Source organism: Ixodes scapularis, unplaced genomic scaffold (assembly GCF_016920785.2).
Source record: "Ixodes scapularis isolate PalLabHiFi unplaced genomic scaffold, ASM1692078v2 PGA_scaffold11__112_contigs__length_91849675, whole genome shotgun sequence".
NCBI lineage: Eukaryota > Metazoa > Arthropoda > Arachnida > Ixodida > Ixodidae > Ixodes > Ixodes scapularis.
Genome location: NW_024609837.1, coordinates 85,250,011 through 85,277,431, shown reverse-complemented (window position 1 = coordinate 85,277,431; position 27,421 = coordinate 85,250,011). Strand labels below are relative to the sequence as shown.

The 27,421-nt window shown below is 47.7% G+C and overlaps 2 protein-coding genes across 2 annotated transcripts; one reads left to right on the top strand and one right to left on the bottom strand.

The window, feature by feature from the left end:
- The first annotated feature begins 1,302 nt into the window (after nucleotides 1-1,302).
- LOC8041727 (BTB/POZ domain-containing protein 1) lies at nucleotides 1,303-26,680 on the top strand. Its single transcript, XM_029985001.4, has 8 exons — nucleotides 1,303-1,658; nucleotides 3,493-3,626; nucleotides 7,047-7,226; nucleotides 10,463-10,757; nucleotides 12,170-12,464; nucleotides 16,306-16,623; nucleotides 18,215-18,449; nucleotides 24,830-26,680. The coding sequence occupies exons 2-8, from the start codon at nucleotides 3,513-3,515 to the stop codon at nucleotides 24,986-24,988; spliced, it is 1,596 nt and encodes a 531-aa protein (XP_029840861.2). The 5' UTR covers nucleotides 1,303-1,658; nucleotides 3,493-3,512; the 3' UTR covers nucleotides 24,989-26,680.
- LOC8041726 (EKC/KEOPS complex subunit TPRKB) lies at nucleotides 26,557-27,341 on the bottom strand. Its single transcript, XM_029985004.4, has one exon. The coding sequence runs from the start codon at nucleotides 27,208-27,210 to the stop codon at nucleotides 26,689-26,691; it is 522 nt and encodes a 173-aa protein (XP_029840864.2). The 5' UTR covers nucleotides 27,211-27,341; the 3' UTR covers nucleotides 26,557-26,688.
- Between the last annotated feature and the right edge of the window lie 80 nt (nucleotides 27,342-27,421).

Below are 27,421 nucleotides of genomic sequence, written 5' to 3'. Positions count from 1 at the left end.
GTCGTGTTCTGTTGCAGTTTGTCAAGAACACATTGCCACTCGTTTCAGTCGTGGCACCTGCGGCAAGCATAATGAAGTGAATGTCATCGAGTGCACAGCTCAATACCTGTGCAATGGGCCTCAACTTTAGTCCCATATGAACGTGAATTCACTGATGCATAATAGGTATCCCAGTTATATCATTTGAGTAGTAATGGTCAGTCTAAAACAAGAATGGTAATGTCCCAGCTTGAAGTATTGCAGCTTTACTCTTGTTTTAACACCTAAAAGTGCGTTGCAGAAAAGGAAAAATACTTGTAGCCGAAGGAGTTGCATTTCATTTGTGTGCTCATGTTAAGGGCTTAATAGTGTCCACTTTTTCTCTGCTGCTATCTTTCATGGCAGTAGGTCTGTGTGAAAGCAGACACTTGCCTCCGCAATTTTAAGGAGGGGGAACGCACAACAAAGTGTTCAAGAGTTCATTTATTGTGGCGTTACCAGAAGTAGAGAAGGGGATAGGGGGAAGGCAGTCAGAAGTCCGTGACCCTTCCCTTGCGCTCCCAGTCGCCAAATCGCGTCGGTTCGGGGCCCGTGGGGCCGCCAACTTCGCCGGTGTTTGGATTAGTGTTGTCCGGGAACCTGGCGAAAGGGTCTTCAGGCGCACTGTCCTGCTGGTCCGCCTCCGCGTGCTGTTCGATGCTGACTCCGGTCACCTTGGCCCGATGCGGTTTCGGTTCTTCAGCAGACGATCGACTGTTGTCTGCTTCGTGCTGATGTGATCGTCTGCACGAAGTAGGATGAACTGGCAGACAGAGACGAAGTAGACTTGTCGTTGGTAGTGCTCGCGCGTGCGCTCTGAAAGACGAGCCGATGTGCGCTAGATTCGTAAATGTTCTCCCAGTGTTCATTTTAGTACCCCAGTTACACTGTACTAACGAAAAAGTTACGTCGATACGTCCGGTACGCTGGTAATGCGCTGTGGCCGGTAGGTAGACAGGTCGACGGTACTGGAAGGTACGCCGGTACGCTGCACTGGCTGCACCGCGCACCGCCAGCACCGCTGCGTTCGTTCATTCTTCTCCTGGCTTCAAGGGTCAACCAGGTCAACTCTTCTTGGACGAAAACCAACGAAAGACACCCTGACGGGTGACAATACAACGCAAAGCTATAAAAAGGATAAAAAGTGTAATAAAAATTAACATCAAAGCATCTATTTTAACTAAAAATATGTTTAATATTATTTTAGTAGTATAATAGGCTTAATTTAATATAATCAAATTATTTAGGTTGTGTTGGTTGCGCCCTCTGAATGCCAGTTGTTTTTTGCACTCGTCTTGCGCATGATGAGGTCTGTAAAGACTTCCGAGTCGAGCAGCCAGAAGATGAGCTTTCTGCTAGTGTCTTTCGCCGAAACATCGCTCGGATCGCTAGCACCTTGATTAAGATATTATTACGAGTTTTCTAGGATAATATTTAACTTTAGTGCGCCTCCTTAAGACGAGCTTTCTTATCTCTAGGCTGGCGTAGGTAGATTTGGCAGGCCGCAGCGGCTGAAGTCCAAGCATTTCTTCGTCAGCTGACGAGACAACATAAACAGGCTCATCATGCGACAAACGCGTAATCTCCGAATTCGGTAATCTTTCCGGCGCCTGGATCGGGAAACAGAGAAACCAAGGAAGGTAAGACATCCGAGTCGGCTTGCATCGTAAGTGCTGTGTTCGTTGATGTGTGCCTGATCGTTTTGTTGACTGCAGTTTGACGTTTCATTTGTTCTTTGCGACTGGTCATTGTTATGTGGACGACTCATTGGTGCGCTTCGAAGACTTGTAATCCAAATTAAATTTTGTTGCGGAAATCTTGGTTCGCAAAAGGACGATTCTGAAATGCCCCGAACGTTTAGGTGAACTCGTGCACATTTTGTTAAATAAACAAAAACACACACACACAAAAAAGAAAAAAGGAAAGTTTTTTTTTCTTTTTTTTTTAATTGCAGTTTTTTGTGAATATTAGGTGACCTATTCCACCGTAAAGAAAAAAGTAATAAAAAAAAAGCAACGAAATTAAGTTAAGGTTTGTCATATGTGTCCTTCATCACTCCGTCCTGCCTCATTCTGTTCTGTTCCTAGTTTGCTCTTCATTCTGCAACCAATTTCACTCAATTCAATCCGGAGAGCAAGTCGTCTGTTTTATGCACAGGAGTTGCGGTGTCGTCAGAACGACGCCGAGTTGTGATTGGCTTCGATTGAAAGGATAGTTGGGAGACCTCTATGCTGGATGCCTTGCGGCCTACCCACCATTTTTTTCAGTCATCCAATAAGAGCTCGGCGTTCTGGCATCATCACAGCCCCCCTGTGCAAGAAGCACACAAACTTGCGCTCTGCACACTTCCCCATCTTGCACTCTACAGCAGGGTGGTGTAGGAATTTCCTACACCACCCTGTAGACGACGCCAGGGTAATGCACTGAAAACATGTAACTGAAATTACTCGACAAACCATAATTTTTTTTTTTTTTCTAGTTAATGTGTTTTATTGAGCGCATGCTGTTTTTGATTGAGAAACATTGTTTGCTTTTGGCATGGCGGCGGTAAGCTTGAGCCGAGGCCGCTGCCACCATCTGTCGTTTGTTGCGCCTGTCAGGGGGTGTGTGGGTAGCAGTATTGTTTTTTGTGCTTTTTACTCGGGTAAGTTGGTTCTTTGAAATTTTCTTGCGGTGTTTTCACCACCTTCGGGCACCTCCGTGGTGAATCGTAGTGAGATACGTCACCAAGTTGATTTATGCGGTCACTTTAAAGGCTTCATCCGGATTCGTGGGCTCGCCGTATACTCCGCTCACCCCCAAGAATGTGGTGGGAGCTACGTGTTGGCCTGAACAATCGACCGCTTCCTTTTCGTCACCTGACTGCACTCTGCGTGGAATTACAGCAGGGAGCGTGATCACATGACGAAAGGTAGACGTAACACTGGTCTAACGAGCACACGGCTTCCACCACACTGTCAGCTCAGGAGTGAATGGAGTTGAGGAATAACCACTAGCATAGTGTGCAAGAATCCGCTTAGAATCCTCAGTGCAGTCGCAGCGAGAGCTGCGACACCTTATCGGACTCTGGTGTATTCTTATGCTCACGTTTAAGCTCAACGTTTCCTCGCTGCTGCGACAAGTCTACCTTCGTGCTCTGCTTCTTCTGCCGCGGTTGGCGCCTTACGCAGAGACGCCATCGCCAGTGCCTGTACGGAGGGTCACATTGGTGTCACCCTTTCATAATATCCCTTATATTTCAATCTATCAATCAAACCTATGCAGAATTGCGTTTTACGAGGAACACAGCAGATGCTAACTCTAGTCTCCGCCTTTCAGTCTGTTGTTTTTTGTTGTGAATGGGTTTGACATATGCTGTGTATGTGCATGTAATATCACATGATGTCAAAAAGTTGTGTCGTTCCAGGGCGCACGACGCTGAGGAGACGCTTAATGAAGGCAGCATTTTGACTTCGCTGCCTTCCCTTTGTGCAGCGTTGTCCTCTCGAGTCGGCATGTCCAGCAACGGAACAGGAAGTCCTCCTGGCGACGACACGCCGAGCAATGCCCCCGCGGCCGACCCCGACAAGACAAAGGCTGCCCCCCTGTTGGCCATTCCTGTTTCCCAGGTGAGATATGGTGCTTGCTGCTCAGGCTGTTAGAGGGCAAAACTGTAAAGGTTATTCTTAAAAAATAAAATCAAGTTACACCTTGGAAGTATTTGGGCTAGTGTCACGGTTATAAAGTAATTGAGTTGCATCTGAAAAGTGATTGAGTTAAGGTCTGTTCACACGATGCATCTTTTAGGCGCGCAACAGTTTCGCGACACTCAAGTTTCGCGAAATGTGCTCGTTCACACGTACCGCTTCACGTGCAACAACGATGACGTTTAGACTCGCGAAAATAGTTTGGGTGTTGACCATAAAGTGGCGCTTCAGTTGAAAGCCAGCATCATGATCATCACCATTAGCCATTCAGCGTCGTGTTCTCAATCTCCCGCCACATTCTAAAAGCCAAAACGCAGGCGAGCTGGTGAACAATCATAGTTAAGAAATAAAACCTTAAGACAAGAAAACAAAAAGGGACATACACATTACCGTTTTAGAACCAGCACAGCATACAGCTGTCATTTACTTCCATTTACTTAATTTACTCTTAAATTGTCATTTACTAGTTGTTGAATTGTCATTTACTGCCATTTACTTTATTTACTGTTGAATATGTATAATTTGGATGGAGGTTGACAAAGAAGAAGACTGTTGTGGAAGTAAATGAAAGCTGTGCGCTGTGCTGGTTTTGAGACGGTACTGTGTACGTCCCATTTTGTTTCCTTGTCTAGAGGTTTTATTTCTTAATTATGACTAAAAATAGACGCGAATTATCATCATCACCAATTACGTCTTCGTCCATCGCTGGATTTTTTCCAATATGCTACTCACTTTTCCTTCAGTAGTGCTTGACGTGCATGCGGAAGCGCCGGCAGTATCCATCGTTCGTAGTTTCGGTTTTTTTTTTTTCAAATTTGGCTCGGCTACAACACCGGCAGTGAAGTGGTCTTCTCAAACAGCTCGCTCCCCCCTCAAAGGTCACGTGAGAGCGTTTCTGAGCGGCCATTGGCCGCGCCCTCAGAGTGATTGACAGGACTCGGCAAAGTTTCAGCAAAAGCTCGCTCCAGAAGCGAGGTGTGCGCGCAACTTTTTTTAGATGCGCGCGTCCTTTTCAGACTCGTTCAGACGGCGCAACCATTTCGCGAAACTACGTTTCGCGACACTAGATGCCCGAGAAAAATGCATCGTGTGAACGGGCCTTTACAGTTGCAATTTAAAATCTAAGCTAAGTAGGTGCAGTTTAAGAGTTACAGTTAAAGTTAAAGGTGCGCTGAAGACGTTTCTGAGATTGTCTGTTCTTGGTGCTAACTCATTCTACGGGATCTTAGCATCCCGGAAATCGAAAAATTAAGCTCGTGCGACGTCTATTTTATTACTAAAAATGTGACCAAAGTTCGTGCCACGCCCCTTTCTTAGCGGAAAAATCTGGAGCACAGAATTCAATGGAAACTCCGGCGGCGCGACGACGGGTGCGCGTCGGTCAACCGCAAGCCGCCTCCCTCTAAAAGCCGACTTGCCACTGGCTGACGCGCGCCCGTTGTCACACTGGTGGCATTTCCTTCGAATTCTGTACTCTAGATTTTTCCGCTCAGAAAGGGGCGTGGCACAAACTTCAATCACATTTTTAGTAGGGAAATCGACGTTGCATGTGCATAATTTTTCGATTTCCAGCATGCTTAGAGCCCGTAAGATAAGTTACCACCAAGAACAGACCATCTTAAAAACATAATTAAAATAAAAGCACCGACTTGACACAACAGGAAAAACAATTTCGTTAGACGTTTCGCCTCCCATGCGGGAGGCATCATCAGTAGTTACAAAGCAAATGCAAGGTTCAACCTCAAGTCAACGCTATTTATCACGAATGTCCGTATAAGCTCCGTGGAGAGGGCCACAGTTTTTGTTACACACGGATGTGTCCCTGCGGACAAACCATGATTCTAGGAGTTTCCGAGGCCCCCATCTGTCTTCTCCCGCCAAAGTCGTCGCGGCCGCAAAGTCAAAAGAATGCCCCATTGTCCACGCATGGTCCACTAGTTCAGTCTTCAGTCGCGTCGCGTGGGATGCGTACGTGACGTCACGCTTGTGTTCTTTGAGTCTGGTCTCTCTACTTCGTCCGGTTTCACCAATGATTTCACCAGTCACTGCAGGGGATCTTGTAGATAACGCCTCTCTGGACGTTCGCCGCGGTTGGGTCCTTAGGTTTGGAAATGGAATTTCCAATAGTTCTGTACGGCTTGAAAACAGATTGGATGCCAAGGGGCCTCAAAGCACAAATGAGAGGTTTGGAGACTCCTTTGACATAGGGGATGCACACTACATTCTTATCTCTTTCCCTTTCGGACGGTTACACATTTTGTTCCATTTGGTTTTTGACCTCGTCAACAAAATGCTTTGGGTAGTGACGTTTCATTAAAACTTCCTGTAAATGAATCATCTCATTTGCGCCATGGAGCTCGTTAGATGACACGGTATTTCATCTGTGTACAAACAAACGCACTACTGATTTCTTGTGTTGCACTGGGTGATGGGACAAAATATCCCAAAAAAGTATTTGTTTCACATGGTTTGCGGTACACACCCGTTTCAATCCTGTGGTTTAATTCGCCTGTCGTCATTACAGATACATCTAGGAAGGGCAACTTGCCCTGCTGTTCTGCCTCGCAAGAAATCTGTATCGCGGGGTGAACACTGTTTAACTCCCGGTGAAAATCGTTAGCATGGCTTTTATCTAAAATGACGAAAGTGTCATCCACATATCGTCATTCTTTTGACCTTGGCGAGGGAGGACAGATGGGGGCCCCGCAAGCTCCTAGAATCGTGGTTTGTTCGCAGGGACACATCCGTGTGTAACAAAAACCGCGGCCCTCTCCACAAAGGTTATACGGACATTCCTGATAAATAGCATTTGAACCTTGCATTTGCTTTGTAACTACTGAAGATGCCTCCCGCATGGGAGGCAAAACGTCTAATGAAATTGTTTTTCTGTTGTGTCAAGTCGGTGCTCTTATTTTAATTATGACGTCTCCCGGTTTTTGAAGTATTTTTGAATCTTAGAAATGTCTTTAGTGCACCTTTAAGTTAGAACTACAGTGAATTGAGCTGAAATTTAATGAAGGTACAAATGGGGCTACAAATGCACTTGGTTATAGTTTTTTTCGCAGAACGTAACTGAGTTACTTCTTGTGAGCTCCGTTGCCTTCCCAACCACACGAAAAAGGAACCTCGTGGAGACATTAGAGTGGCAGCCGGCATTAGTGTTTCTTCAGCTTGTCTTTTAGCACTAGAACACTCTCTAAGCATAGTGCACTCAAATTTAGGTACCCCTAGTGCATCCTCATCCTTCTTTTAACGGGAAAAGGTCAGCTTGGCTAATCGTGGCCAACACGCGAGCGGGATCTACCCATTGTCCAAGCATGTCGTGCCCCTGGCGGCATGCAGGGCAAGCAGAGTGCCACCGTCTGCTGCGAGCAGCCTCGCCAGGAGAATCCCGCCAACATCCCTCCGCCCATGAACCAGCCCCACCGCAGTGGCGAGGTGCAGAATTACACCGGCAACGGGCTTCGCCAGCGCTCGGACGACTCCCTGGCCTCGACGAGCCTCAGTTACGGGACGGGACAGGTGAGGGAGTCTCTCGCATAACGCTTGAGCAGAGGTCGGCATTTTATGTTGAACTTGCCCAAACTCTCAGCCGGGCTAATGTCAAAGATATAGGTTAAACTCGCTCAAACTCAGCCAGCTCAAACCTTTAACCTCTTGACTATATTAAACTCGGTCAAACTCGCGATCGGACTCGAAACTAGGCTAAACCTTCCAAATTGGGACTTAGGCTTAGCTCACCGAAACTCCCAACCAGCCTAAACTTTAAAAGTCGCAACAAGGTTGTACCAGCCTAATGCCAAGAATAGGTTGAACCCTCTCGAACTCGTGGCCAACTCAAACCCTCCATCTCGTCACTAGGTTCAAGTCGCCCGAACTTGCCACCAGCCTAATGTCAAGATTAGGCAGAACTCACTCGAACACAGAACTAGTGTAAACCTTAAAGGTCATGACTAAGTTCTACATCTTCAAACTCTCAACCAAGTTAATATCAATGCCTAGGCCGATTTCAGTCAGACTCGTAGCTATCTTAATGTCAAAGATAGGTTGAACTCATTCGAACTCGCAACCAGCTCAAACCCTCATATTCGAACTTGATACTGAACTCACCCACATTCGCAGCCGGCTTAAAGGACCGTGAGTTTGAGCTTAAAGGGATACTGAAATGAAACTTCAAGTGTAAGAACTCATGTAAGGGCCGCACAGTTTTTTTTTTAAATTTGAAGGCCAACTTTTAAGGTGCGGCCTGTACACGAATAAAAAAATATTGATATATATGCGCTCGCAAAAATGGACATACTTCCGGTCGAACGCACTAGTCCCCAGCATCTTTTATTGGGCCTCACTCCTCGTCACTTGAGCTGTCCGCAGCGCCTGAGTCTGGCTCTTCGGAGACGCACTCCCACACAAGGTCATCCTCGGTGCCGTCGAGGTTTTTCGAGATTCTGGTCACTCTGATCGAGCTCTTTGCAGCGATGTTGAGTGGGACTGAGTTCCACGTGGTCACAATCCATCCGGCCCCAGTCAACAAAGATGCTATCTTGAGCTGTCCATTGGGCGTCTGATGGTTCTCGCTGATGATCCATTTGGTGTAGCATCAACGGAACTCCACCTTGAAGGGCCGATTGACACTCACACAGAGGGGCTGCAGAATGCCTGTAAGCCCACCCGGTATGACGGCCAGGTCCGTGTGCTTTTCGTGCAGCTCTGCCTTCACTTTTTCAGTCAGATGACCGCGAAAGCTATCCAGCACCAGCAGGGACTTGTTCATTAGCATAGCCTCGGGGCGGTTTCCTCAAACGGTTTTCAGCCAGCCGACTACCAGTTCGTCATCCATCCGGCGCTTTTCCTGCGCCCGGACTGATTCCACGGGGGAACTCTTCGACAGGAACCCTTTTCCTTTTAAAAATCACGTCTGGGGCAGTTTCCGCTTATCCGCGGCAATACTGAGCATGATGGTGCAACGCTGGGGTTCCGCTCCCGTGGTACGGACAAGCACACTCTTTTCGCCTTTGGCATTTACCGTACAGTTCTCCGGCGAGTCAAACCAAACTGGGGTCTGATCGGCACTCCCAATTTGGGACAGGATGTATTGCTGTTCCTTTTGTAGCTCAATAACATATTTTTAGAAGCTGAGAAGCTTGTTCTCGTATTCTTCGGGAAGTCGCTGGCACCTTGTCGTCCTTCTTTGAATGGAAAGATCTTTTCGCTTCATAAATCTTTGGATCCATCCGGTGCTCGCTTTGAAATCTCAAGGAGGCATGTCCTTTGCATGTGCCAGTTTCAGTGCTTTCATTTTCAACATGTCAGTCGAGGAGGCATACCCATCATTGCGCACTTCTTCCACATAGCTGAAGAGCTTGTTCTCCAGGTCGGGGAACTTGCGGGGCTTGGCGTGGAATGCGTGCCTTGTTTTGTTTGTGCTGGCCAAACCATCTTTCTGGTCGCACCAGTGCCACACACACTTCTCGTCAACGTCGTACCGCCGTCCTGCTGCGCGCTTGCCGTGTTCCAGGGCGGAAGCCACAGCTTTCAGTTTGAACCCAGCCGTGTAGCTGTTCAAGTGCTTGCCCATCGCGCTCGAATTATGGACATGCGGAGACAAAACCTTGCCATGAAAAACTTCCGCGAACAGCGGTGCTGGCGGTGCTATCTCACAGTTTTGGTTGTTGGGAAGCAGCCAACCAGCCGTGAGGAGGACAGGATTGGAATGTGGAAAAAGCAAAAGGTGGAAACAGCCGTGCTGTTGCACCTGCGCCGCATGCGCCAGGGGCACCATGCCACGGAGAGTTGTGTAAACATGGCAGCTCCGCTGGCACGGCAGGCTACACTGGTGCTGCGCGTCAAAAGGAAGGGGTGCAACTCATACACAAATGCTTTTTTTTAAAAAATGGTTTCGGGATATTTTGTTTTAAACTGGAAGGGGCAGCCCATACATGAGTGCGGCCCTTACACGCGATTATACGGTATACCTCTTACGTTCAGAAATGAGTTAAACGCGATCAATGAAATTTGTTAATCACAGTCGCAATGCATGGCTATATTCTTCATTTCAAACGGCCGATTTAAGCGAGCGCTCGAAGAGCATCCAATGGACTGTGCAACGCATCTCGTGAGATCCGGCGCTTCTAGCGCGTTTGTGACGTCACATTTACCTTCACAGGCAAGGCTACAAGGAAGCTGGTGTGGTTGCAAGCTTTGCCACTCGGTGGCGTTGTTAGAACCTGGCTGTTCGGGATGCCTGCTCCCCGTTCCCCGTAGGAGTTGAATAGGCGTCGGAAAGGAGGGAAATCTGGTTGGGCCAAGTTAGGACAGGGCTGACGCGCACACAACTTGCTGCCGCACTTCCGCGAAGTGGCGCTGCTTCTAAGGGTAGTACAGTCTAAGTTCATTATAATAGACCTGGTTACAACAGACATTTGGATATAACCTACCGATTTGTGAAGTTCGGTTGGTTTTCCTCTATGCGCCATTGACTCAGATTCATATCTGCATACAACATACTCCTTTTACAACAGGCCAAAATTTTGGTCAAAATCAATGTCTGTTATGACGGGCTTAGGCTGTATGACGTAACAATATTCGATTTGTGGTGTGGCCAGAACGTGGTTGACATTTAGACAATCAAATAGGTGCTAGAACTTCGTTGCAGTACCCTTTAAAGGCATGCCAAACTTGGAAGCTGGCGACATCACCTGCGGTGGCAGCGATAACCCGACGGAGAGGTCCCTTTCCCCGTCACGTCTGGCGTCCCGCAGGTGCTGTTCAACTGGCAGGCGTCCAAGATGACGGTAAAGGAGCGGCTTGGCTTCCTCTTCAACAAGGAGATCCTGAGCGACGTGCGCTTCCTCGTCGGCCGGGGCCCCCAGCAGCAGCGTCTGCCGGCCCACAAGTTTGTGTTGTCGGTGGGCAGCGCCGTGTTCGACGCCATGTTCAACGGAGCCATGGCCACCACGGCGGACGAGGTGGACCTCCCCGACGTGGAGCCGGCGGCCTTCCTGGCGCTGCTCCGCTTCCTCTACTCAGACGAGGTGCACATTGGGCCCGAGACTGGTGCGTGCCGTCAGCCGCGATTGGCCGGTCTATTGGTTACGTTGATCGATTATCCAAGCGAATGCAAATGTTGTATGATTATTGTCACAAACTAGACAGCTCGTCTAGTTGGTGGAAGTTTAACATTGTCTCTGAGATGCCTTTTCTTCGCTATTAAATCTTTGAATGAAGCGTGTCTCGATCGTATACGACAAACTCGGAGGCACATTCAAGGAGGTGTCACGTGCCCTCGTGGTGTTGTACCATGATGCGTGACACTATGGTGTCGTGTCGCGCCACTGCCACAATGCTAAGCGATAGAGTCAAACCCGAATTTGTCGAATTGAAACAGAATCGTAAGATAGTGTGATATGTCGATAATTCAACATACGACAGTATGTTAACTTCAGCTCGGGCCGAAATTTCTGAGCACCTTTGCAAACAGCAAAAATCGTGACAAATGGGGGCTTACCAAATAGAGCGTATTCAAAAACCGCTAAATATGGTAGAACTTAGTTAAAGCGTAGTTTGTGGAAACCACTGACGTTACTGCTCGTGCGCATTTGGCCACAACCTTAACAGCATGGGCGACGGAATACAAAAATAATAAGAAAAAAAAGAGGAAATGTGTAAAAAAGCAACTCTTCATTCATCAAAAAAAGTCAAGCAAGCCACAAACAAAAAAAGAAGAAATCAGGCAGCAAAAAAGCATGGCAAAACAAAAATGACAAAGCAAAACCAGCGAATGAGAAGAGGTGAACAAAAATAAATAAGCGCTCAAAGCGCAATTTCACAAACGTTGATACACTCAACTAGCCAAACACATTTTTTTTGTTTTTTTTTAATTTGGGGACTAAGGAGTGGAGGTGGAGCGTTGTTTTCACCCTCTGCCTCTTTGCGGCTTCTGCCGGCCGCTGTCGGGGTCGTTTATTCTCGGCACGTTAAAACCGCACAGCAACGGCATATTTTCGTAGAAAGCCTTCCTACCAGGGAAGCGGCATGCGGTTTGATGTGTCTGATGTTCCTGGTGGTGAAGTTCGATGCAGATGCACAACGTGCCTATACTTTTACATGCGATTTTCAAGCAGATGGTTTGACTGTTTGAAATAGGCAATATTTTGAAATGCCCGAGCTCGATGTAATCGGGCCAACTGTATCATGACGTCACTGTGTCACGTGACAGGGTGTCATGTGACATCGAGACCATGGAAGCTACCTGGTGCTAAATTATATGACCTCGAGCCGTATGTCAGTCCAGCACAACGGTTGACGTGTCCCCTTTCCCATGATACCCAGCCCTATACCACATTATGTGTCAAGAAGAGGAGCATTAGAGGACGAGGGGAAACAACACACCAGTGCTCCCATTGCCCTTACACGTTGCCCGCACACCCAACAAGACACTCTCGTTTGTTGCCCGCGTTTCCCCGCAGTGATGACGACGCTGTACACTGCCAAGAAGTATGCGGTGCCCGCCTTGGAGAAGGCGTGCGTGGAGTTCCTCAAGCGCCACCTGAGCAGCGACAACGCCTTCCTGCTGCTCACGCAAGCCCGGCTCTTTGACGAACCCCAGCTGGCGGCGCTCTGCCTCGACACTATCGACAAGAGCACGGCGGAGGCGCTGGCTGCGGAGGGCTTTGTGGACGTCGACCACGACACCCTGTGCGCGGTGCTCGAGCGAGACACCCTCCGCATCCGTGAGGTCAAGCTCTTTGCGGCCGTGCTCCGGTGGGTGGCAATGGATGTCCTCTGAAGCTGCATGCTTTGCTGTGTGCTTTGTAGCTGCAAATTTTTTCTAAGTTCCAGCGGTATCTGAGTTCCGGGGGTGTTCGAGTTCTAAGGTGTCCGTAGTTTTAGTTCTTGAGGTGGCCATGGTAGTACAGCCAAACGCAGTCGGACGCAACCACTGATCTCTATGACAATTGCTACATCACGCTTCCCGCTTCTGGAGTGAAACCACCGGACGGCCATCTTGCTTGTAGGCAAATTGCGGTTTTCCTAGCGTTGCAGAGGCTGGCGGCAGCATGCTGAAGACACGCTTTCTACTCGTTCATCGTCATTCGCCAAAGAAGTTTTTTAAGACCCCATGTAAGCGTTGAAACTTGCCGTTGAGAACATGTGGAAATTTTTACAAAAGTGCAGTGCCACGGGAAAAAGGTGCAAGTCATCGAAAGCAAGTTTCGCCGGTCTCGCGGTGTGATCGAAGCTTCCTTGGCACGCATAAGTGTTGTGTTTCTGTGCCTTCGCACGCTTGGATACCGATCAAGAATCGACACCGTGTGAATGTCTTCTGCACCAAACATGTTCGCGCCACGGCAAGGTCAAAATGAGGGAGCATTCAAAGCTCAGGACTATTCCTGAACAAGATTTACGGTTGTGTAAAATAAAAAAAGCATCGAGCTACTCTGCACATTCAAACGTGCACAGCTACCAGTGCAGAAGCTCCCTATAAATAAGACTATGTTAAACAGTTAATCTAGGTCACTCTCGTCGGTAAATCAAAATTGGAGACATTGCTCAAAGGTGATTGGAAAAGAGAGATCCACAGTTTCCATTGTTCAAATATTTCAGCAAATCGTTGGTCAGTCACTCACCAAAAAGAAAGATACTCAAGAATAAGCACAATACTAATCATCCAAGAAGTTTCATCATAGAACACATGCACGCACGTGCACACACACACACACACAGAGACACACACACACACACACACACACACACGCACACACACACACACACAAAAAAAAGAAAAAAACTTTCACTTTTGTACTAAAATGCGGTCGACGCTGGCAAAGTACTCATATCAGTATGTTCTATCTGGCTGTTACCATCCAGCAGACCAACTAGGCGTGGGTCCCAGCACCATGACAGAGTCATACTCGGCCTTCACTCCTTCCGACTCCCAGGGTCCCCCCCCCCATTGGAGCACACGTTGCAAGCTACCACTTGTCGACATTCTGCACGTTCTCTCAGGCGCGACAGAGTCATATATAGAGAGAGTCTGGTCAATGGGAGGAGCGAAGGTGGAACGGCGAGAGCGCGTCGATGCTGCCACCACCGCGCATTCCCCCCTGTAATGAACTTGCGAAGTAAGAATGTGCTGGGATGACCTTGAAGGATTTGGTAGCACGGCACAGATATTTTTTTGTTTCTGGACGATGCTGAAAGTACATGAACATATAATTGTAAGAGGTTGGTGGAAAAGGGGAGTTTGAAGGGTGCTGAGTGTGTCTAATGAGCCAGGAAAGGTGACACCAACGAGAAAAATTTCCTTAAACATGAGGCGACACTGCGAATATGGGGTGGGCCTTCGGGGTTTTGGACAGAACTTCCGCGGAGCCGAATCCGCTTTTTTTTCTTCGTCTATCCCGTCGTGGCTGCGGCAGCGGTCGCCGCCGCGAGTGCGATCAAACGAAAGATTGAATGCGTCCTGAATGTCGTTTTGACACCAACGTCACGTGCGTTGCCCTTTCAGTTACGAAGAGTAAAAAATTTTAACTCTAGCATGCTGCAATTAAATGCCTGAATACATCCTTACCTGGAAATTCTGATTGGAGGGTATTTGTTAAGCTCATTGCCTCTGCTAGGGGAATATTTGAGGCTAGTGGTGGGCCATAAGAGCTGTCAATCATTGTGCCCAAGGTCATTGAAACAATTTGAGCCAATGAGGTGCTCTTATTTTCACCCTATTCTTACCAATTAATGACCAAACTCTCTACATATACGACTCTGAGGTGCACTCTTTTCTGTCACCATCTGCTCCGCCTCGCGCAGCGTCTCACCCGCGTCCTGGCGACGTATTTGAGTCCATGTCGCTTTCCTTAATCCACCATAGGATCGTCCGAGGCCTTAGCCTTCCTTTTTTTCCTCTTTACTACCTTCCATGCTTTAGCAAGCTCTGCCAATGCTCCTACACAGCGTCCTGTGACTTCCTCTGCGCACAAAATTACCCTGTTTTGAGTGCATTCTGAAGCATGGCACCTTCGTCAGGTTTCAATGCCTCTCAGAAAATTGGCTCATCGGTGTTGTCAGCGGTTTGTTTAAATGTGCTCGCTTCTGTTGCGTCATTGAACGAGAGATTTTCTGTCCCATATTCTTTGGCTAAACTTTCACCAGTCAGTGGTGCTTTGTTTGTGGTTTACAAGAGGCTTATCCACGATTCCAGACGATGGCATTCAGCCTCGAAATGTGCCATTACTGCAACCTTTTCACCATTTTCTTTCTGCTTTATCAATAACCTTGCTTCAACCTCAAGCCCCATCTCCCATTGCTTTTGCACGTTGCCCGCACACCCAACAAGACACCTCCATCCACCTCCAATGCTCTCCCCTCCCATTCTTTTGATTCCAATCCCCATTTGTGGTCCTCCCGCTCGCTCTCCTTCGTGCTTTCACAATCAACCCTGATGTACTCGAGTTGCTTTTCAAGCCAATCCCGAAATGACCCCCTGTCCAGCCCTAGCACCTCCCCGAGTCTCATCAGTTAGAAGATTCAGGATCAGTTAGAAGATTCAGGCCTGTCGCAGTGTTGGCGTCACTTGAACCTTGAGGTTTCGTTGTGAGGATGGGAGCGGGATCGTAGTGGAGCGTCGGGGTGTGGGAGTTCTTGCTTGCCTTTTGGTCTTGAACCAATCTATGCTTTGGCATGCCGGTAACTTTTCTATAAAGAATCGGTCTTGCTCGAATGTCTTTTAGCCGGTGTTGGTTCTTGGGGCGTGTCCCAAGTGCACAGTCCTGACTGCTGGTCGCTGGATTTTCCGCAGTGACTCTCCCGTGCCCTTCCTCACATCATCTTCTTTCCTTCCCTCTTCTCTAGCAATATCAAGATCATCACACCGAGTTTTGGAAGTGTGTGAGTTTTGGAAGTGTGTGAGTTTCGGAAGTGTGTGAGTTTGGGAAGTGTGTGAGTTTTGGAAGTGTGTGAGTTTTGGAAGTGTGGCAGTTTCGGAAGTGTGGCAGTTTCGGAAGTGTGGGAGTTTCGGAAGTGTGGGAGTTTCGGAAGTGTGCGAGTTTTGGAAGTGTGCGAGTTTCGGAAGTGTGCGAGTTTCGGAAGTGTGCGAGTTTCGGAAGTGTGCGAGTTTCGGAAGTGTGCGAGTTTCGGAAGTGTGCGAGTTTCGGAAGTGTGCGAGTTTCGGAAGTGTGAAAGTTTCGGAAGTGTGCAAGTTTCGGAAGTGTGCGAGTTTCGGAAGTGTGCGAGTTTCGGAAGTGTGCGAGTTTCGGAAGTGTGCGAGTTTCGGAAGTGTGCGAGTTTCGGAAGTGTGCGAGTTTCGGAAGCGTGCGAGTTTCGGAAGCGTGCGAGTTTCGGAAACGTGCGGGTCTCGGAAGCGTGCGAGTCTCGGAAGCGTGCGAGTCTCGGAAGCGTGCGAGTCTCGGAAGCGTGCGAGTCTCGCAAGCGTGCGAGTCTCGCAAGCGTGCGAGTCTCGCAAGCGTGCGAGTCTCGCAAGCGTGCGAGTCTCGCAAGCGTGCGAGTCTCGGAAGCTTGCGAGTATCGCAAGCGTGCGAGTCACAGAAGGGTGTGAGTCATGAAGGTGTGCGAGTTTGTGCGGCTCACCAAACCCTCCGACCTGCAGGTGGGCAGAGGCGGAGTGCGTCCGTACGGGGCGCCCCGTGGGGCCCGAGGGCCAGAGGGCGGCCCTGGGGCGGGCCCTGTTCCTGGTCCGCTTCCCGCTGATGAGCATAGAGGAGTTTGCCCTGGGCCCTGCCCAGAGCGGCGTGCTGACGGACCGGGAGCTGGTCTCCCTCTTCCTCCACTTCACGGTGAACCCCAAGCCGGCGGTGGGCTTCCCCGACGTGCCCCGCTGCTGCATCGTGGGCAAGGAGCAGGCCGTGGCACGCTTCCAGCAGACGGAGAGCCGCTGGGGGTACTCGGGCACCTCGGACCGCATCCGGTGGGTGAACACGCTCTCTTGGTCATGGCTTGCAGGCAGGGCTGGGCAGTGTTGTGATACAAATGTATCGCAATAGTATCTTGGAGATACTTTCGAGTATCTGTATCTCTGTATCGAGATACATTTGTAAAATGTATTTGTGTCTCAGCAGTGAAATACATTTACAATGTATCGTTTGTGTCGCAGTACTTTGCCAGACTTAGTATCTCGTCACATTTGCTGGCGTGTCTACGATTTACGATAAATTACAAAAATAAAGCCATGTGTTTGGTGCAAGCTTCTTCAGAATTTATAACATAAACCCACCCTATATTATAATCTATCACAATCACCAACATAAAGAAACAAGGTTACTTGCAAGAATAACGAAATAAGCTCCTCTAAAAAAGCCCTCCACTCTTTCCAATTTGTCATAGCACACACCGTAAAGGAGTTGAGTGGAGGAGACGTATAGTGCTCTGTTGTCGAATCTCCTTGCACTATGGGTGACTCAGGAGCATATAAGAGGACAGTTTGAGGTGGTGCCCTCACGGCAAAACAGCGTTCATTTTGTGCAAACGCCTTTCGTCCAGCATGGCACGCACTCTTTACCATTCAGCAACTATGTGGTTCACCGGGTGTGAAATGTTTTTCATAGCGGCATTAGTTTGAGGTAAGGGGAAGTGCATAAAATGACACAAAAAGAGGAGCACAATCATACATTACTATTTGCATTCACCAAAAACTGCACCTTTTCCACCTAGCACCGTTCGGGAACAAATGTAATTCTATAAGTATCTGTGTCTGTATTCCGGAATACTTTTTCAACATTCTTTCAGAAGTATCTCACGGGTATCCCGTTACATAAAAGACAAATGTATCTTAGTATCTATATTTCGGGTACATGTATCTCAGCATTTGTATCCCCGAATATTTTTTGGAGTATCTTCGCCCAGCCCTTGAGCTGAGTGATGCAATTTCAAAGTGGGCAGCAGCTTGCACGAGCCACCCAGTTTAGTCGTAGCAAAACTTGCCTTCGTAGAAGAATGGTGAATGAGGGAATCCATCTCCCACTGGTGTGTTGATAGAAACTAAAACACACGAGATGGTATGCCGCGACGACAGTGATCCTTGTGTGCGCTCCCTTCCTTTGCGACCGTTTCTGTATTTCTGCAAGATGACAATCGCCCCGATGTAAATCTTCCGATTTTAACTTGCCGGGATGCGTTTCACGAAAGGATTCAGCAAATATTTATAACTGTATTCCCTGTTTCGCCAGAAACGAGACACACACGCTTTGCACGGCAGCTTTCCCGGACTGGCTGCTTTGTTCTGCTCAACATTGGCACTTTGTTTGAGTTCTGCTCATAAATTATTATGATGAAAACTGAATTCTTCTGCCTATATATAAGTACTTGGAATGAGCATATTTCAGAGAGCAAAAAAAACTGCCGTTGCCGTGTTTGTGCTAACAGGGTCGTGCTCTGTACATTATGACAAAAAAGGAAACGGTGCGAAGTGCAAGCAAACAAGTTGGAGAAGCTTGCGGGACTGACTATGAATTCTGCTACGGTCGAAATAAGCAAATGAATCAATACAACCCTGTGTGCAGGTTCACGGTGGACCGCAAGATATTTGTGCTGGGCTTTGGCCTGTACGGGTCGATCCACGGCCCGTCGGACTACGACGTGAACATCCAGATCATCCAGACGGGCACGGGCAAGGTGCTGGGCTTGCACGACACGAGCTTCAACAGCGACGGCTCGTCTGCCATGTTCCGCGTGCTCTTCAAGAGCCCCGTCGAAGTGGCCCCCAACATCAACTACACTGCCTGCGCCACGCTAAAGGTGAGCGGGCACTCGTGCGAGGAACCAGACCATGGGAAGTGGTCATTAGCCAGAAAAGGTTAGAGAATCGGCCTTTCTTACAGGCAGAGGCTCTTAAACTTTCAAATCTTGAGGATCGCCTTGACTCGAGTGGCAGTTGACGAAGCTCTCCTGGTCTTGGCACTGATGCAGTGAAGAATGACAGAAGCTTCATTACCTCGTAAATAATAATGCGCTTAGGAAGGAACTTTTGGCTCATAGTTATCCACCAGTGAGTAGGTAGGTCAGGCCTCTTAAAATAACGCTTAAAGGGGAACTCCGCCAATTTTTCGGTAGACTTCGATTTGGCTGGAAATTTGCAGACCGCATCAATAACCCTTTCTCGACTGATAACCAAAATATTTTATAAAAATAAAATTTTTCCGTGAAGTTATTGAATTTTTAAGTAACACCGGCGGCGAAAGTTCCAGGAGGCGACTCTCTGTTGGCAACAATGAAAAATCCCTACTTTTCCTTACCCGTGCACGTCACAGGTGGGCAGGTGGACGCGCGACTCGGGCAGCCGCGAAGTGACTTTCTGGGCGTCAGCGATCGATAGATTGTAGGAACAGTGACGGGACAAAGCTTCTTTTTTTCCCCTTGTTTTTGTGGCAGAAAAAAAAAAGCGTTCCCCGGATGCAATGGAGGCCAACCACGTCAAGATACTTTTGCACGAGTTGTGTGCCGAGAGAACTAGTGTCTCGTGAAACATTTTCACTTTTGCTCGGAATACTTTATAGCCGCGAGCTGCGAGTTGAGTATCCTTCAGCAGCTGGGACAGCTTCAAGAGCGGCAAGCGCACACTCAAGCCGGCTGTGACCACTATGACGTCCGTCCAAAGAGGAGCGCCAATAAAATCGACAAAATAGTACACGCTATAGCACTATAGTCTACATTTTGCATAGTCACATTTGTTATTCACAATTGGTTCAGTGATTTTTTTTAAACACTATTTTTGTTTCGGACGTCGAATATAGCTCGTGTGAGTGGAACTCTCAGAGTTCCACTCACGCGGCCGATATGTTGAAGACGAGAAGTGAAACGTCTAAACAAAGTTCTAGTTTGAATTTAGTCACGACTTTCGACATATTGCTATTCCTGTCTTCTGCTATTACAGAGGTTAACGGAGCAGGTGCTGAGCTTCATTAATATACGATACAGCCTTTGCCTGGTTTATCAAATGGTTGGCGTGCAATATTCTCTGCAGAAGAAGCGATGGAAATGTCTTTAATTTATTCTATTGCCAAAAAATTTTATATAGGGCTGAAACTTTTTTTCAAACCATGAAGATATTAAAGGAGCTGTGCAACGATTTTAACGTTGAAAGAATTGGCCTCTTCTACTTTTGACATTGTTCACTTTGTCACAAATGACAGAAAACACACCCCCTTTCATCGAAATGTTGCGATTCCGCCGCGTAATAGCGAGGCAAAACTTAGAATATTCCCCGACCCGCAGCCGCGAGCGGCGGCCATGAGAAACACGCGGCGTGACGTCACTGGGGAATCTTGTAGAAGGATAGCAAGTTGTGCGAATACCTGCTCGATAAAAGGTAACTTTTCTATAAATCTTGTCATAAACATAAATATATGTAAATGCGTCAAAAACCTGACCAAACTTTTATTATGCGGAGTTTTAGTGGCGCCATCTATTATAGGTCCACAAAACTGTCAGCTCCATCTGCTACCGCGAACAGCCGCCAGAAGCTGGAGGGGGAGGGGGACAGGGCTGGACGGGTAGAGTGATGAGACTTTCCTCCTTTCACCATATTGTTCGCGCTGCGCCCGCCAGCACGTGGTCACGCGGTCGCGAGTAACGTTACTAGTTTGTCGCGAGCGGATGAGTTCTCGCTGCTCACTGATGGCTCTAGAGAGAGAACTTTACCGGAACCCCGCGCCTACCCCATCAACGTCACTGCGCACGTGACCCGGAAGACGATGTACGAGTTGAGAGGTGGCAAAAACATGGATTTTTTTCATCTTTTTTAAATAAAAACTAGGGTGTCCAGGCAAAATCTGTTTTCTGTAGTTCGCTTCAGAAGTGCCAGGCATCAGCTTCCACAATTATTTAAGCAAAGCCCTGAAATTGTTGCATAGCTCCTTTAATGTCTTTGAGGGGAGGCATGCAAATATACAGCTGATGGAAACTGTGCTAAACCAAAACTTAATTAAAAAAAACAAACCTTGTATAGAATTACACCCTTCCCATGTGCTCTCGTGGATGGGTGTTTAAACGTGTTGCATCCTATTCCGAAAAAAACAAAAAAACAAGTACACATTTTTGTTATTAACTTTTGTTAACTTACTTTGAATTAAAAGTTTTATGATGTCTTTCTGTACCTTACGCACTATTGTATCTTCGAGCAAATATCCTTTAGTTGAAGATGAACAATGTATTTGTGTGTTTTATATGCATTCCATTTCACCTTAATGTTTCGCTTGGTGGTTGCAGAGCTCTTTTAATTGTCATTTTAACACAATCTTCATGACCAGTAACCTGCCATCTGGTCTACACGAATGCAGTTCATTCCATTCTATACATTTCATTGTTCACGAGAATCACAGTCTACATGTGTTAGGTCCCAGTCCAGCACGCTCATGTTCGTCGCTTTGGAAGGGGAGCAATGTACGCGCCACATGCACATACGCTGAAAATGGCATCGACCAGAAGCGCTTTTCAGAAATGGTCTATAAATCTGTTGCTAAATTACTTAAGCACCAAGGAGCATATTCATGCCACAAGAGTAGTTACACGTGCTGGTGCCTGTAACAGTAACTTTTCTAAAGAAAATCTAAAACAAATGGCACATTCCTTCAGGTCATACTATACCCACATTCCGAGCATTTTCAGTGGTGCTTTGGCAATTTGTCAAAAAATGTATTGCGTGACTCTTCGACCTTTCTTTGCCAGCCATCTTCTAATAAAAAGAGAACGGATTTACTAGCGATATCACGAAACTAGCGAGCCGTGGCTTGGGCGTACGGAGTTACAAAAACGGTTTTATCAAAAGTCTAGTTGCTCCCGTTTTTTTTGTTTTTTTTTACTTATAGTTAGGCACGTAGGCCAAGGTCATACTTGGTGCAAATATAGATAATTATCAACTTCGAATAGCACGAATGCCAATGTTTTTGTCGCTGTTAGACGCGAGAAGGGCGGGTGCCAGCGTACCCGATTGCTGGCCGCTCGCCTTGCTGCCCACCCGTGACGTCACGCTTGGGTGGCAGGGAAAACTGGGGAACACCTAGGGAGAACGATGTTTCGGTTTCTGCAGCCAACAAAATATCAATTTTTTTAATTAACTAGAGTGGATCTGGGAAAATGAGATAGCATTTCGGAATCAGGAAGCCATCCGCATTCAGATTATGCCTTTAAATTAGGTAGCTCGAAAAATCGACGGAGTTCCCCTTTAAAAAGGCACTCCGTCGTTTTCCTCATAGTTTCCGATTTGCCTCAAAATTGACTAAACGCACCAACAAACATCGCTGAACTAATAACTCAAATATTAAGACAATATTTTTTTTCTTCAATGTTATTGAATTTAGTTTTGGTCCATACCGTTTTTGTTTTGAAACTGAAAGTCTCTACCGGCAACAATGAGAAAGTGATGCCGTCGGCAGGCAGGGGTTCACTTTTTGGACTGTGGAATTGGCTCCCAAATGATTACAAGCAGTTTCATGGTGTCGGAAGAATGCTTTGAAAGCCTGCTCCAGCCACCAGTACAGCAGCACGAAACGAATGCTCGGTGTACTTCGTTTTGTAAACTTCCCGCTTGACCCGCAAGCCTGCCTGCCAGCAGCGTTGGGGCACTGGAAGGCATGGGTAAATTTGAATGATGGTGTTATCATCACCACTTTCATTTGCTGATTTCAGAATAACTATATTCTGAATTTCACGATACTGAATAGCATACTGGAAAGGGTAAAGGCTGGAAATTTGGAAAATATAGCCAGTTAGGGTAGCTAAAATAATTGCTGGGAAACACCTGGGGAATGCATGAGGGCAATCTGGGGAACACTTGGCAAACCAATGAGGGCACTCTGGGGAACAGCTGGGAACCTAGGGACACAGTTTGAGAACCCATGCTTTAAGGCATTTTTCTGTAAAAAATGCTTGTTAATGCACTGTCGTCCAGGTATAACCACCAGCGTGTTCACTCCATAGATGGTCAGCATATGTGGTACCTCGTCTATAGTAGGATGTCCCTTTAGACCTAGCGTTACCACTCCTGTCATTGCCTTCGTTCCACCAAGATACGAGAATCACCATCTTTCTCTCTAGATGTCCTTGACAGCGCCAAACGGCTCAAGAACCCTCTTGATGTCTTTGCCTGGCAAAAGTAGTGGCAGCCATAAAAGCTTCAGCCTGATTTCTTTTTTGCATGAATACATGATGACGCATCATTTTTGTTTCACCTAAAGCTCCCCGCATGCCATGATCTTGCACTTGGCTGCTCCGTTGGCGAAGGTGGCCATCCCGTCGTGGTTCACCTGGTGTGGGCCCAAGCCAGGAAGGTCCTTGCACTCGATGGTCGAAAATACAGCTTCCTTGAAGTCAGCAGATTTTCACGAACGCCCGGTAATATCAGCGTGAAAAAAAAGGGAATTAGTAACGAGCATACTTGGCGGCAGTCGGGAAGGGATAATCCTGTAGTCCAGGGAGCTTTCCGCTGCCCACTCGGAAACCCGGTCATAAGTGCCGTCGAACTGCTCTCGCCGAAGCTGATCCCACTTCGTTCATTAAACGTCTCGTTGCGAGTACAGTGGCATCCGGGACGAACCTGGGCCCCAGGAAATTTGATTAAATGATGTGGGTTTCCACTTTGGAGTTACCACGTAGAAATGCAGTAGGTTCCTTGGGTCCGTATAATGATGTGTTGATTGACGCATACGCCAACACGTTTGCTTGAAGGACAACAAAGTCCGAGATAACGGCACTGCTTCTATTGACAGTATCACCACTCGGAGTCCGTGCTGCCTCAATGGACAAAATTATGGAAGGGGAAAGGTCATGACAAGAAAGCAGGGCTCCGTCGAGCAGAGCCTCCCCCAGTGAGAGTCGCCCTTGGTTGTTGGTTTTGGTCTCTCATAGACGATTCCATTTAGTGCTCTCAGGGTGGCGCCATTTCATTAGACCGCAGCGCCCTCTCCACACATCCGGGAACTTCATCAGATTCGGCTGGGTAAAATGAGAGAAAGGGCACACGCCCGATTCCGCTAGCAGACGACAAACCGGGAGGTTGCCGTTCTCCATCTTTGGGCTGTACCGAGGGGCTGTACCGAACATCAAACTCTCGCTCGTGGCTGCCGTTATGAAGTGGTTTGCGTTCTTAGAATATTTATGGCTACTCCAAAATCAGCCTATAGCACTCTGTTGTTTTATTTCAGTAAATGATCAACTAGCTTACCTTTGTTCGTTACTTCAATAGCAGTAGTGTCAACCGGCAGTACAACCCTCAACCACTGCGTCTATTGCGTCAGGAGAGCACAATTTTATTTATTATTTCAGGCCTCCACTCATTGTCGCCTAAGGCCTACATCAATACTAACTTCTTATGATAGAAAAGCTACAGCAACCGAATTTACTTTTCGTTGGAGAGACCGACCACCCTGACACGCCTTTCGCATTTTTTTTTTTTTTTAAATTTGCACGCAGGTAACAGTGCAATTGGACCCGATTAGTCTTTTTATCGAGCACATCATTACATGATAACTTGCATAAAAAAATCTGCGCATCTGCGCTTGAAATTTCCAAGATGACGTTATTTTAAACCGAGTTTGAACGTCAGCCGGATGTTAGGTACAGCCTACTGGGCAGAGGAGATGATGCACTGGGTGAGAGGGGAAGGGCATTTTTCCGCTCTCCGCTCTTCCTAGTGGAACGGTTTATAGGCTGGTCCAAACATTTGCATTTAGATGTACCCAAGCACGTTGCGTTCCCTCGTAACTTCTTACGACGATAGAACACGCTGACGCTATCTGTCGGATAGTCTTGGAACACTTAAAAACTGAGTAATGTTTTGTTTGTTATTTTTTGTGCAGCATCCTTCCACCGTCAGCTTTATATAATTCTGATCATGGTCTTAGAGACCATTTCTCGTAGATGGCGCAGGGATTTGATCTCACGAATAGTGCAAAACCTTCGGTCTAGTTATACATGCGTCGGAAGTGTTTAAAGAAGATATGTAAGCTTCGTAAATGTTTTTTTTTTTATAAATCTAATACCAGCTCCTGTATGAAAAAACTGATGCCTTTTTTTGTGCTTTACGAACTCGAAAGTGTTAGTTCTGAGCGTTGTTTGGCCAAACTGACACTTTTGTGGTACCGGTACGCCGGACATTGCATCACACTCTGCCGTTCTTTCAGGGCCCCGACTCTCACTACGGTACAAAAGGCCTGCGGAAGATCACCCTGGATTGTCCTCGGGGGAGCCGCGTGACCTTCCAGTTCACGTATGCCGCGGGGAACAACAATGGAACTTCCGTCGAAGACGGACAAATACCAGAGATCATCTTCTTCACCTGACCCTTCTTAACAAGCCCCGATTCGCGAGCAACCTTGAACCCGAAGTCACTCGCCCAGACACCCTGCCTTGGCGGCGGACCCCGGTCGTCTGCTGGTCACGACCCTGCGAGCTTGCCCACGGCAGCAGCAGACGACAACTGCGGTGTTATTTAAGGACAGTTCCAACGGGAGGGGAATTCACTCTTGGTTCTCAAACCAAACTGTCTGTTGATCGCTGCTCAGCAAGTGTTGTGTAGCAGAGGAGCCTTCACGTAGCAGACAAACTAATGCTGCAGGCTTCGTCGTCTGCCGTTCAAGGCATGGCGAGCCTGCCCATGGCAACTGCAGACGACTCCTGCATTACTTAAGGGCAGTGCCAGTTGGAGGGTAATCCACTCTTGCTTCTGGAACTGGACTGTCTGTTGATCACTCCTCAGCAAGTTTTGTGTAGCAGAAGAACCTTCCCGTTGCAGACAAACCGTATAGTGGGCTCTGCCATCTGCAAGTCAGACAACTCCAGTGTTATTTAAAGGTAGAAGGGCGGTGCTATACTCTGTTCACCATTAAGCCGAGACTGCAACAAATGTCACAAGCACGAGAGCTCGACGTCTGCTTTGAAGTGTTCTTCTGCAGAAAAAGCACTCACGCTAGAAATGCATGTCTCAAAGCCAGGAGTGCAGGCTAGCTCGCGCTTGTAGCTTTGGCTGCAATCTCAGCTTAAGAGTGAACAGAGTATAGAAGACGGTTGCGTCTGGAACCGGACTGTCGGAATCACTGCTCGACAAGTTCTGCTTAGCAGATGAGCCTTCACACAGCAAAAGACCGGACGGCAAACTTGCGGTTTTAGGTCTAATTTGGTCTGTGCACATTTCAACTGGTTCAGTGTTGTTGCTGCGACCTTACTGTGTTCGTGAGTCATCTTTTGGCAATTCTTTTATTGCCGAGCAGATGGCTACAGTTCTAGCGTTTTTATGAAGAGAAACTCAACCTCCGTTTGCAAGAGTTGATGATTGATGTTGCGAAGTGGCCAATATCACACAATAGGTTCCTAAAGGTCAACTTACCATACACCCATACCTTTCAGGGTACGGCTGTTTGATTACGACGCTGAAAACACAAACTAGGGCTTCTGTAGAATGGTGGTTGCAAGTGTTGCCCAGCAGATGACCACAGGATGTGTGCTATTTATTGTGAACCTATCTGCACTCCCCTCTACCTTTAAGTTGGCTACAAGTTCAGCTCGATCCACGTAGGAGACGGCTATTGTACCGATAGGCTTCCGGGTTCGGAAAACTGCTGGTGGGTGTTTTCTTGTTTCCTAGAGCCATCGCTGCATTTCCGGGTAGTTCTGCCTATCGACATTTTAATGTTGGATAGCCGTGGCTCAGCATTTCAGGGATTTCACCACGTTCTGTAGCGAAGCAAGGACGTCGTTTAACTGATCTCAAGTGTGTAGTTGCAATTGCTTGAACGAGCGCAAACTCTTTTTGTTTGTTGACAATCTCAATGTGTGTGTGTGTTTGTGTAGGTTGGGAATGCAGTAAAAAGTAGTGCTCGGCCAACACCTTGGCTCAGCACGTTCTCAAGAATGACGTAGATCTGATCTATTATGCAAGAGCGCGAGTTTCAAAGTGGAACAAAATCGTCAAGCGTGCCACTTTTTCTCGTTTTTGTTCGCACGCGATGTCGAAAAATAAACACGATCGACGAACACGTAGTGGTCATATAGTGTCTTTGACAGCCATTCGCGTGACCACGGCGTCCAATAGCGACCCGACGGCCAGTTCTTTATCGGTGATCTTGAAGAGTTTCCTCAAAGCCTGCGGGTCACTCAGCGCGGAGAGTTTTTCCAGGGGCGCCCGTTCGCCACGCGCGGACTCTAGAAGTTTGGCGCAATGTTTGTCATCGGGGTCGTCGACCAACACAACGACGACTGAGGTGTCGTTCTCGTGGGCGCCGAGTTGCTTCAGGGAGTCGCTGATGTTCTTGGTGGGCGCCAACTGGTAAAGGATTTCGGAGAGGATGGACCTGGTCTTCATGGTGCCGTTGCGTCGGTTCGCTAGAGCCTTCTGCACGGCGCATTGCAGCTGGAAAAGGTCGACGATCAGGGAAGCGCGAACGACGCAGGCCGAGATGGCTCCGTCGACGGCCATTTGCGTGAGTTGGGCGCTGTTTTGGACGTCGGCGAAGAGCAGGATGGACGCCAGCTTGCTGCCGGAACGGTCGAGGACGTCGTGCTCCATCGTTCACGCGAAAAGTATGAAGGGAAGCAGGTTCCGGAGCTAGGATACCTGTAAACTTATAAATGTTGAGAACATGCCGTGCTCTCAGTCCATGTCGCGGAGGAACGGCTATGGATACGGATGCTGCTGCTGTGGCTAGTGTTGGCACATAATCTTGTTTGACTTCCAAATTTCAATTCATGCAGCAACAGTTTTTAAGCATTTTAATGTT

Excerpts from the sequence above, each read along its gene's own strand:
- LOC8041727 (XM_029985001.4), top strand. The coding sequence starts at position 3,513 with ATGTCCAGCAACGGAACAGGAAGTCCTCCTGGCGACGACACGCCGAGC. Across the intron at positions 7,227-10,462 it reads TCAGTTACGGGACGGGACAG|GTGCTGTTCAACTGGCAGGC; the intron begins GTGAGGGAGTCT and ends GGCGTCCCGCAG. Across the intron at positions 10,758-12,169 it reads GCACATTGGGCCCGAGACTG|TGATGACGACGCTGTACACT; the intron begins GTGCGTGCCGTC and ends GTTTCCCCGCAG.
- LOC8041726 (XM_029985004.4), bottom strand. The coding sequence starts at position 27,210 with ATGGAGCACGACGTCCTCGACCGTTCCGGCAGCAAGCTGGCGTCCATC.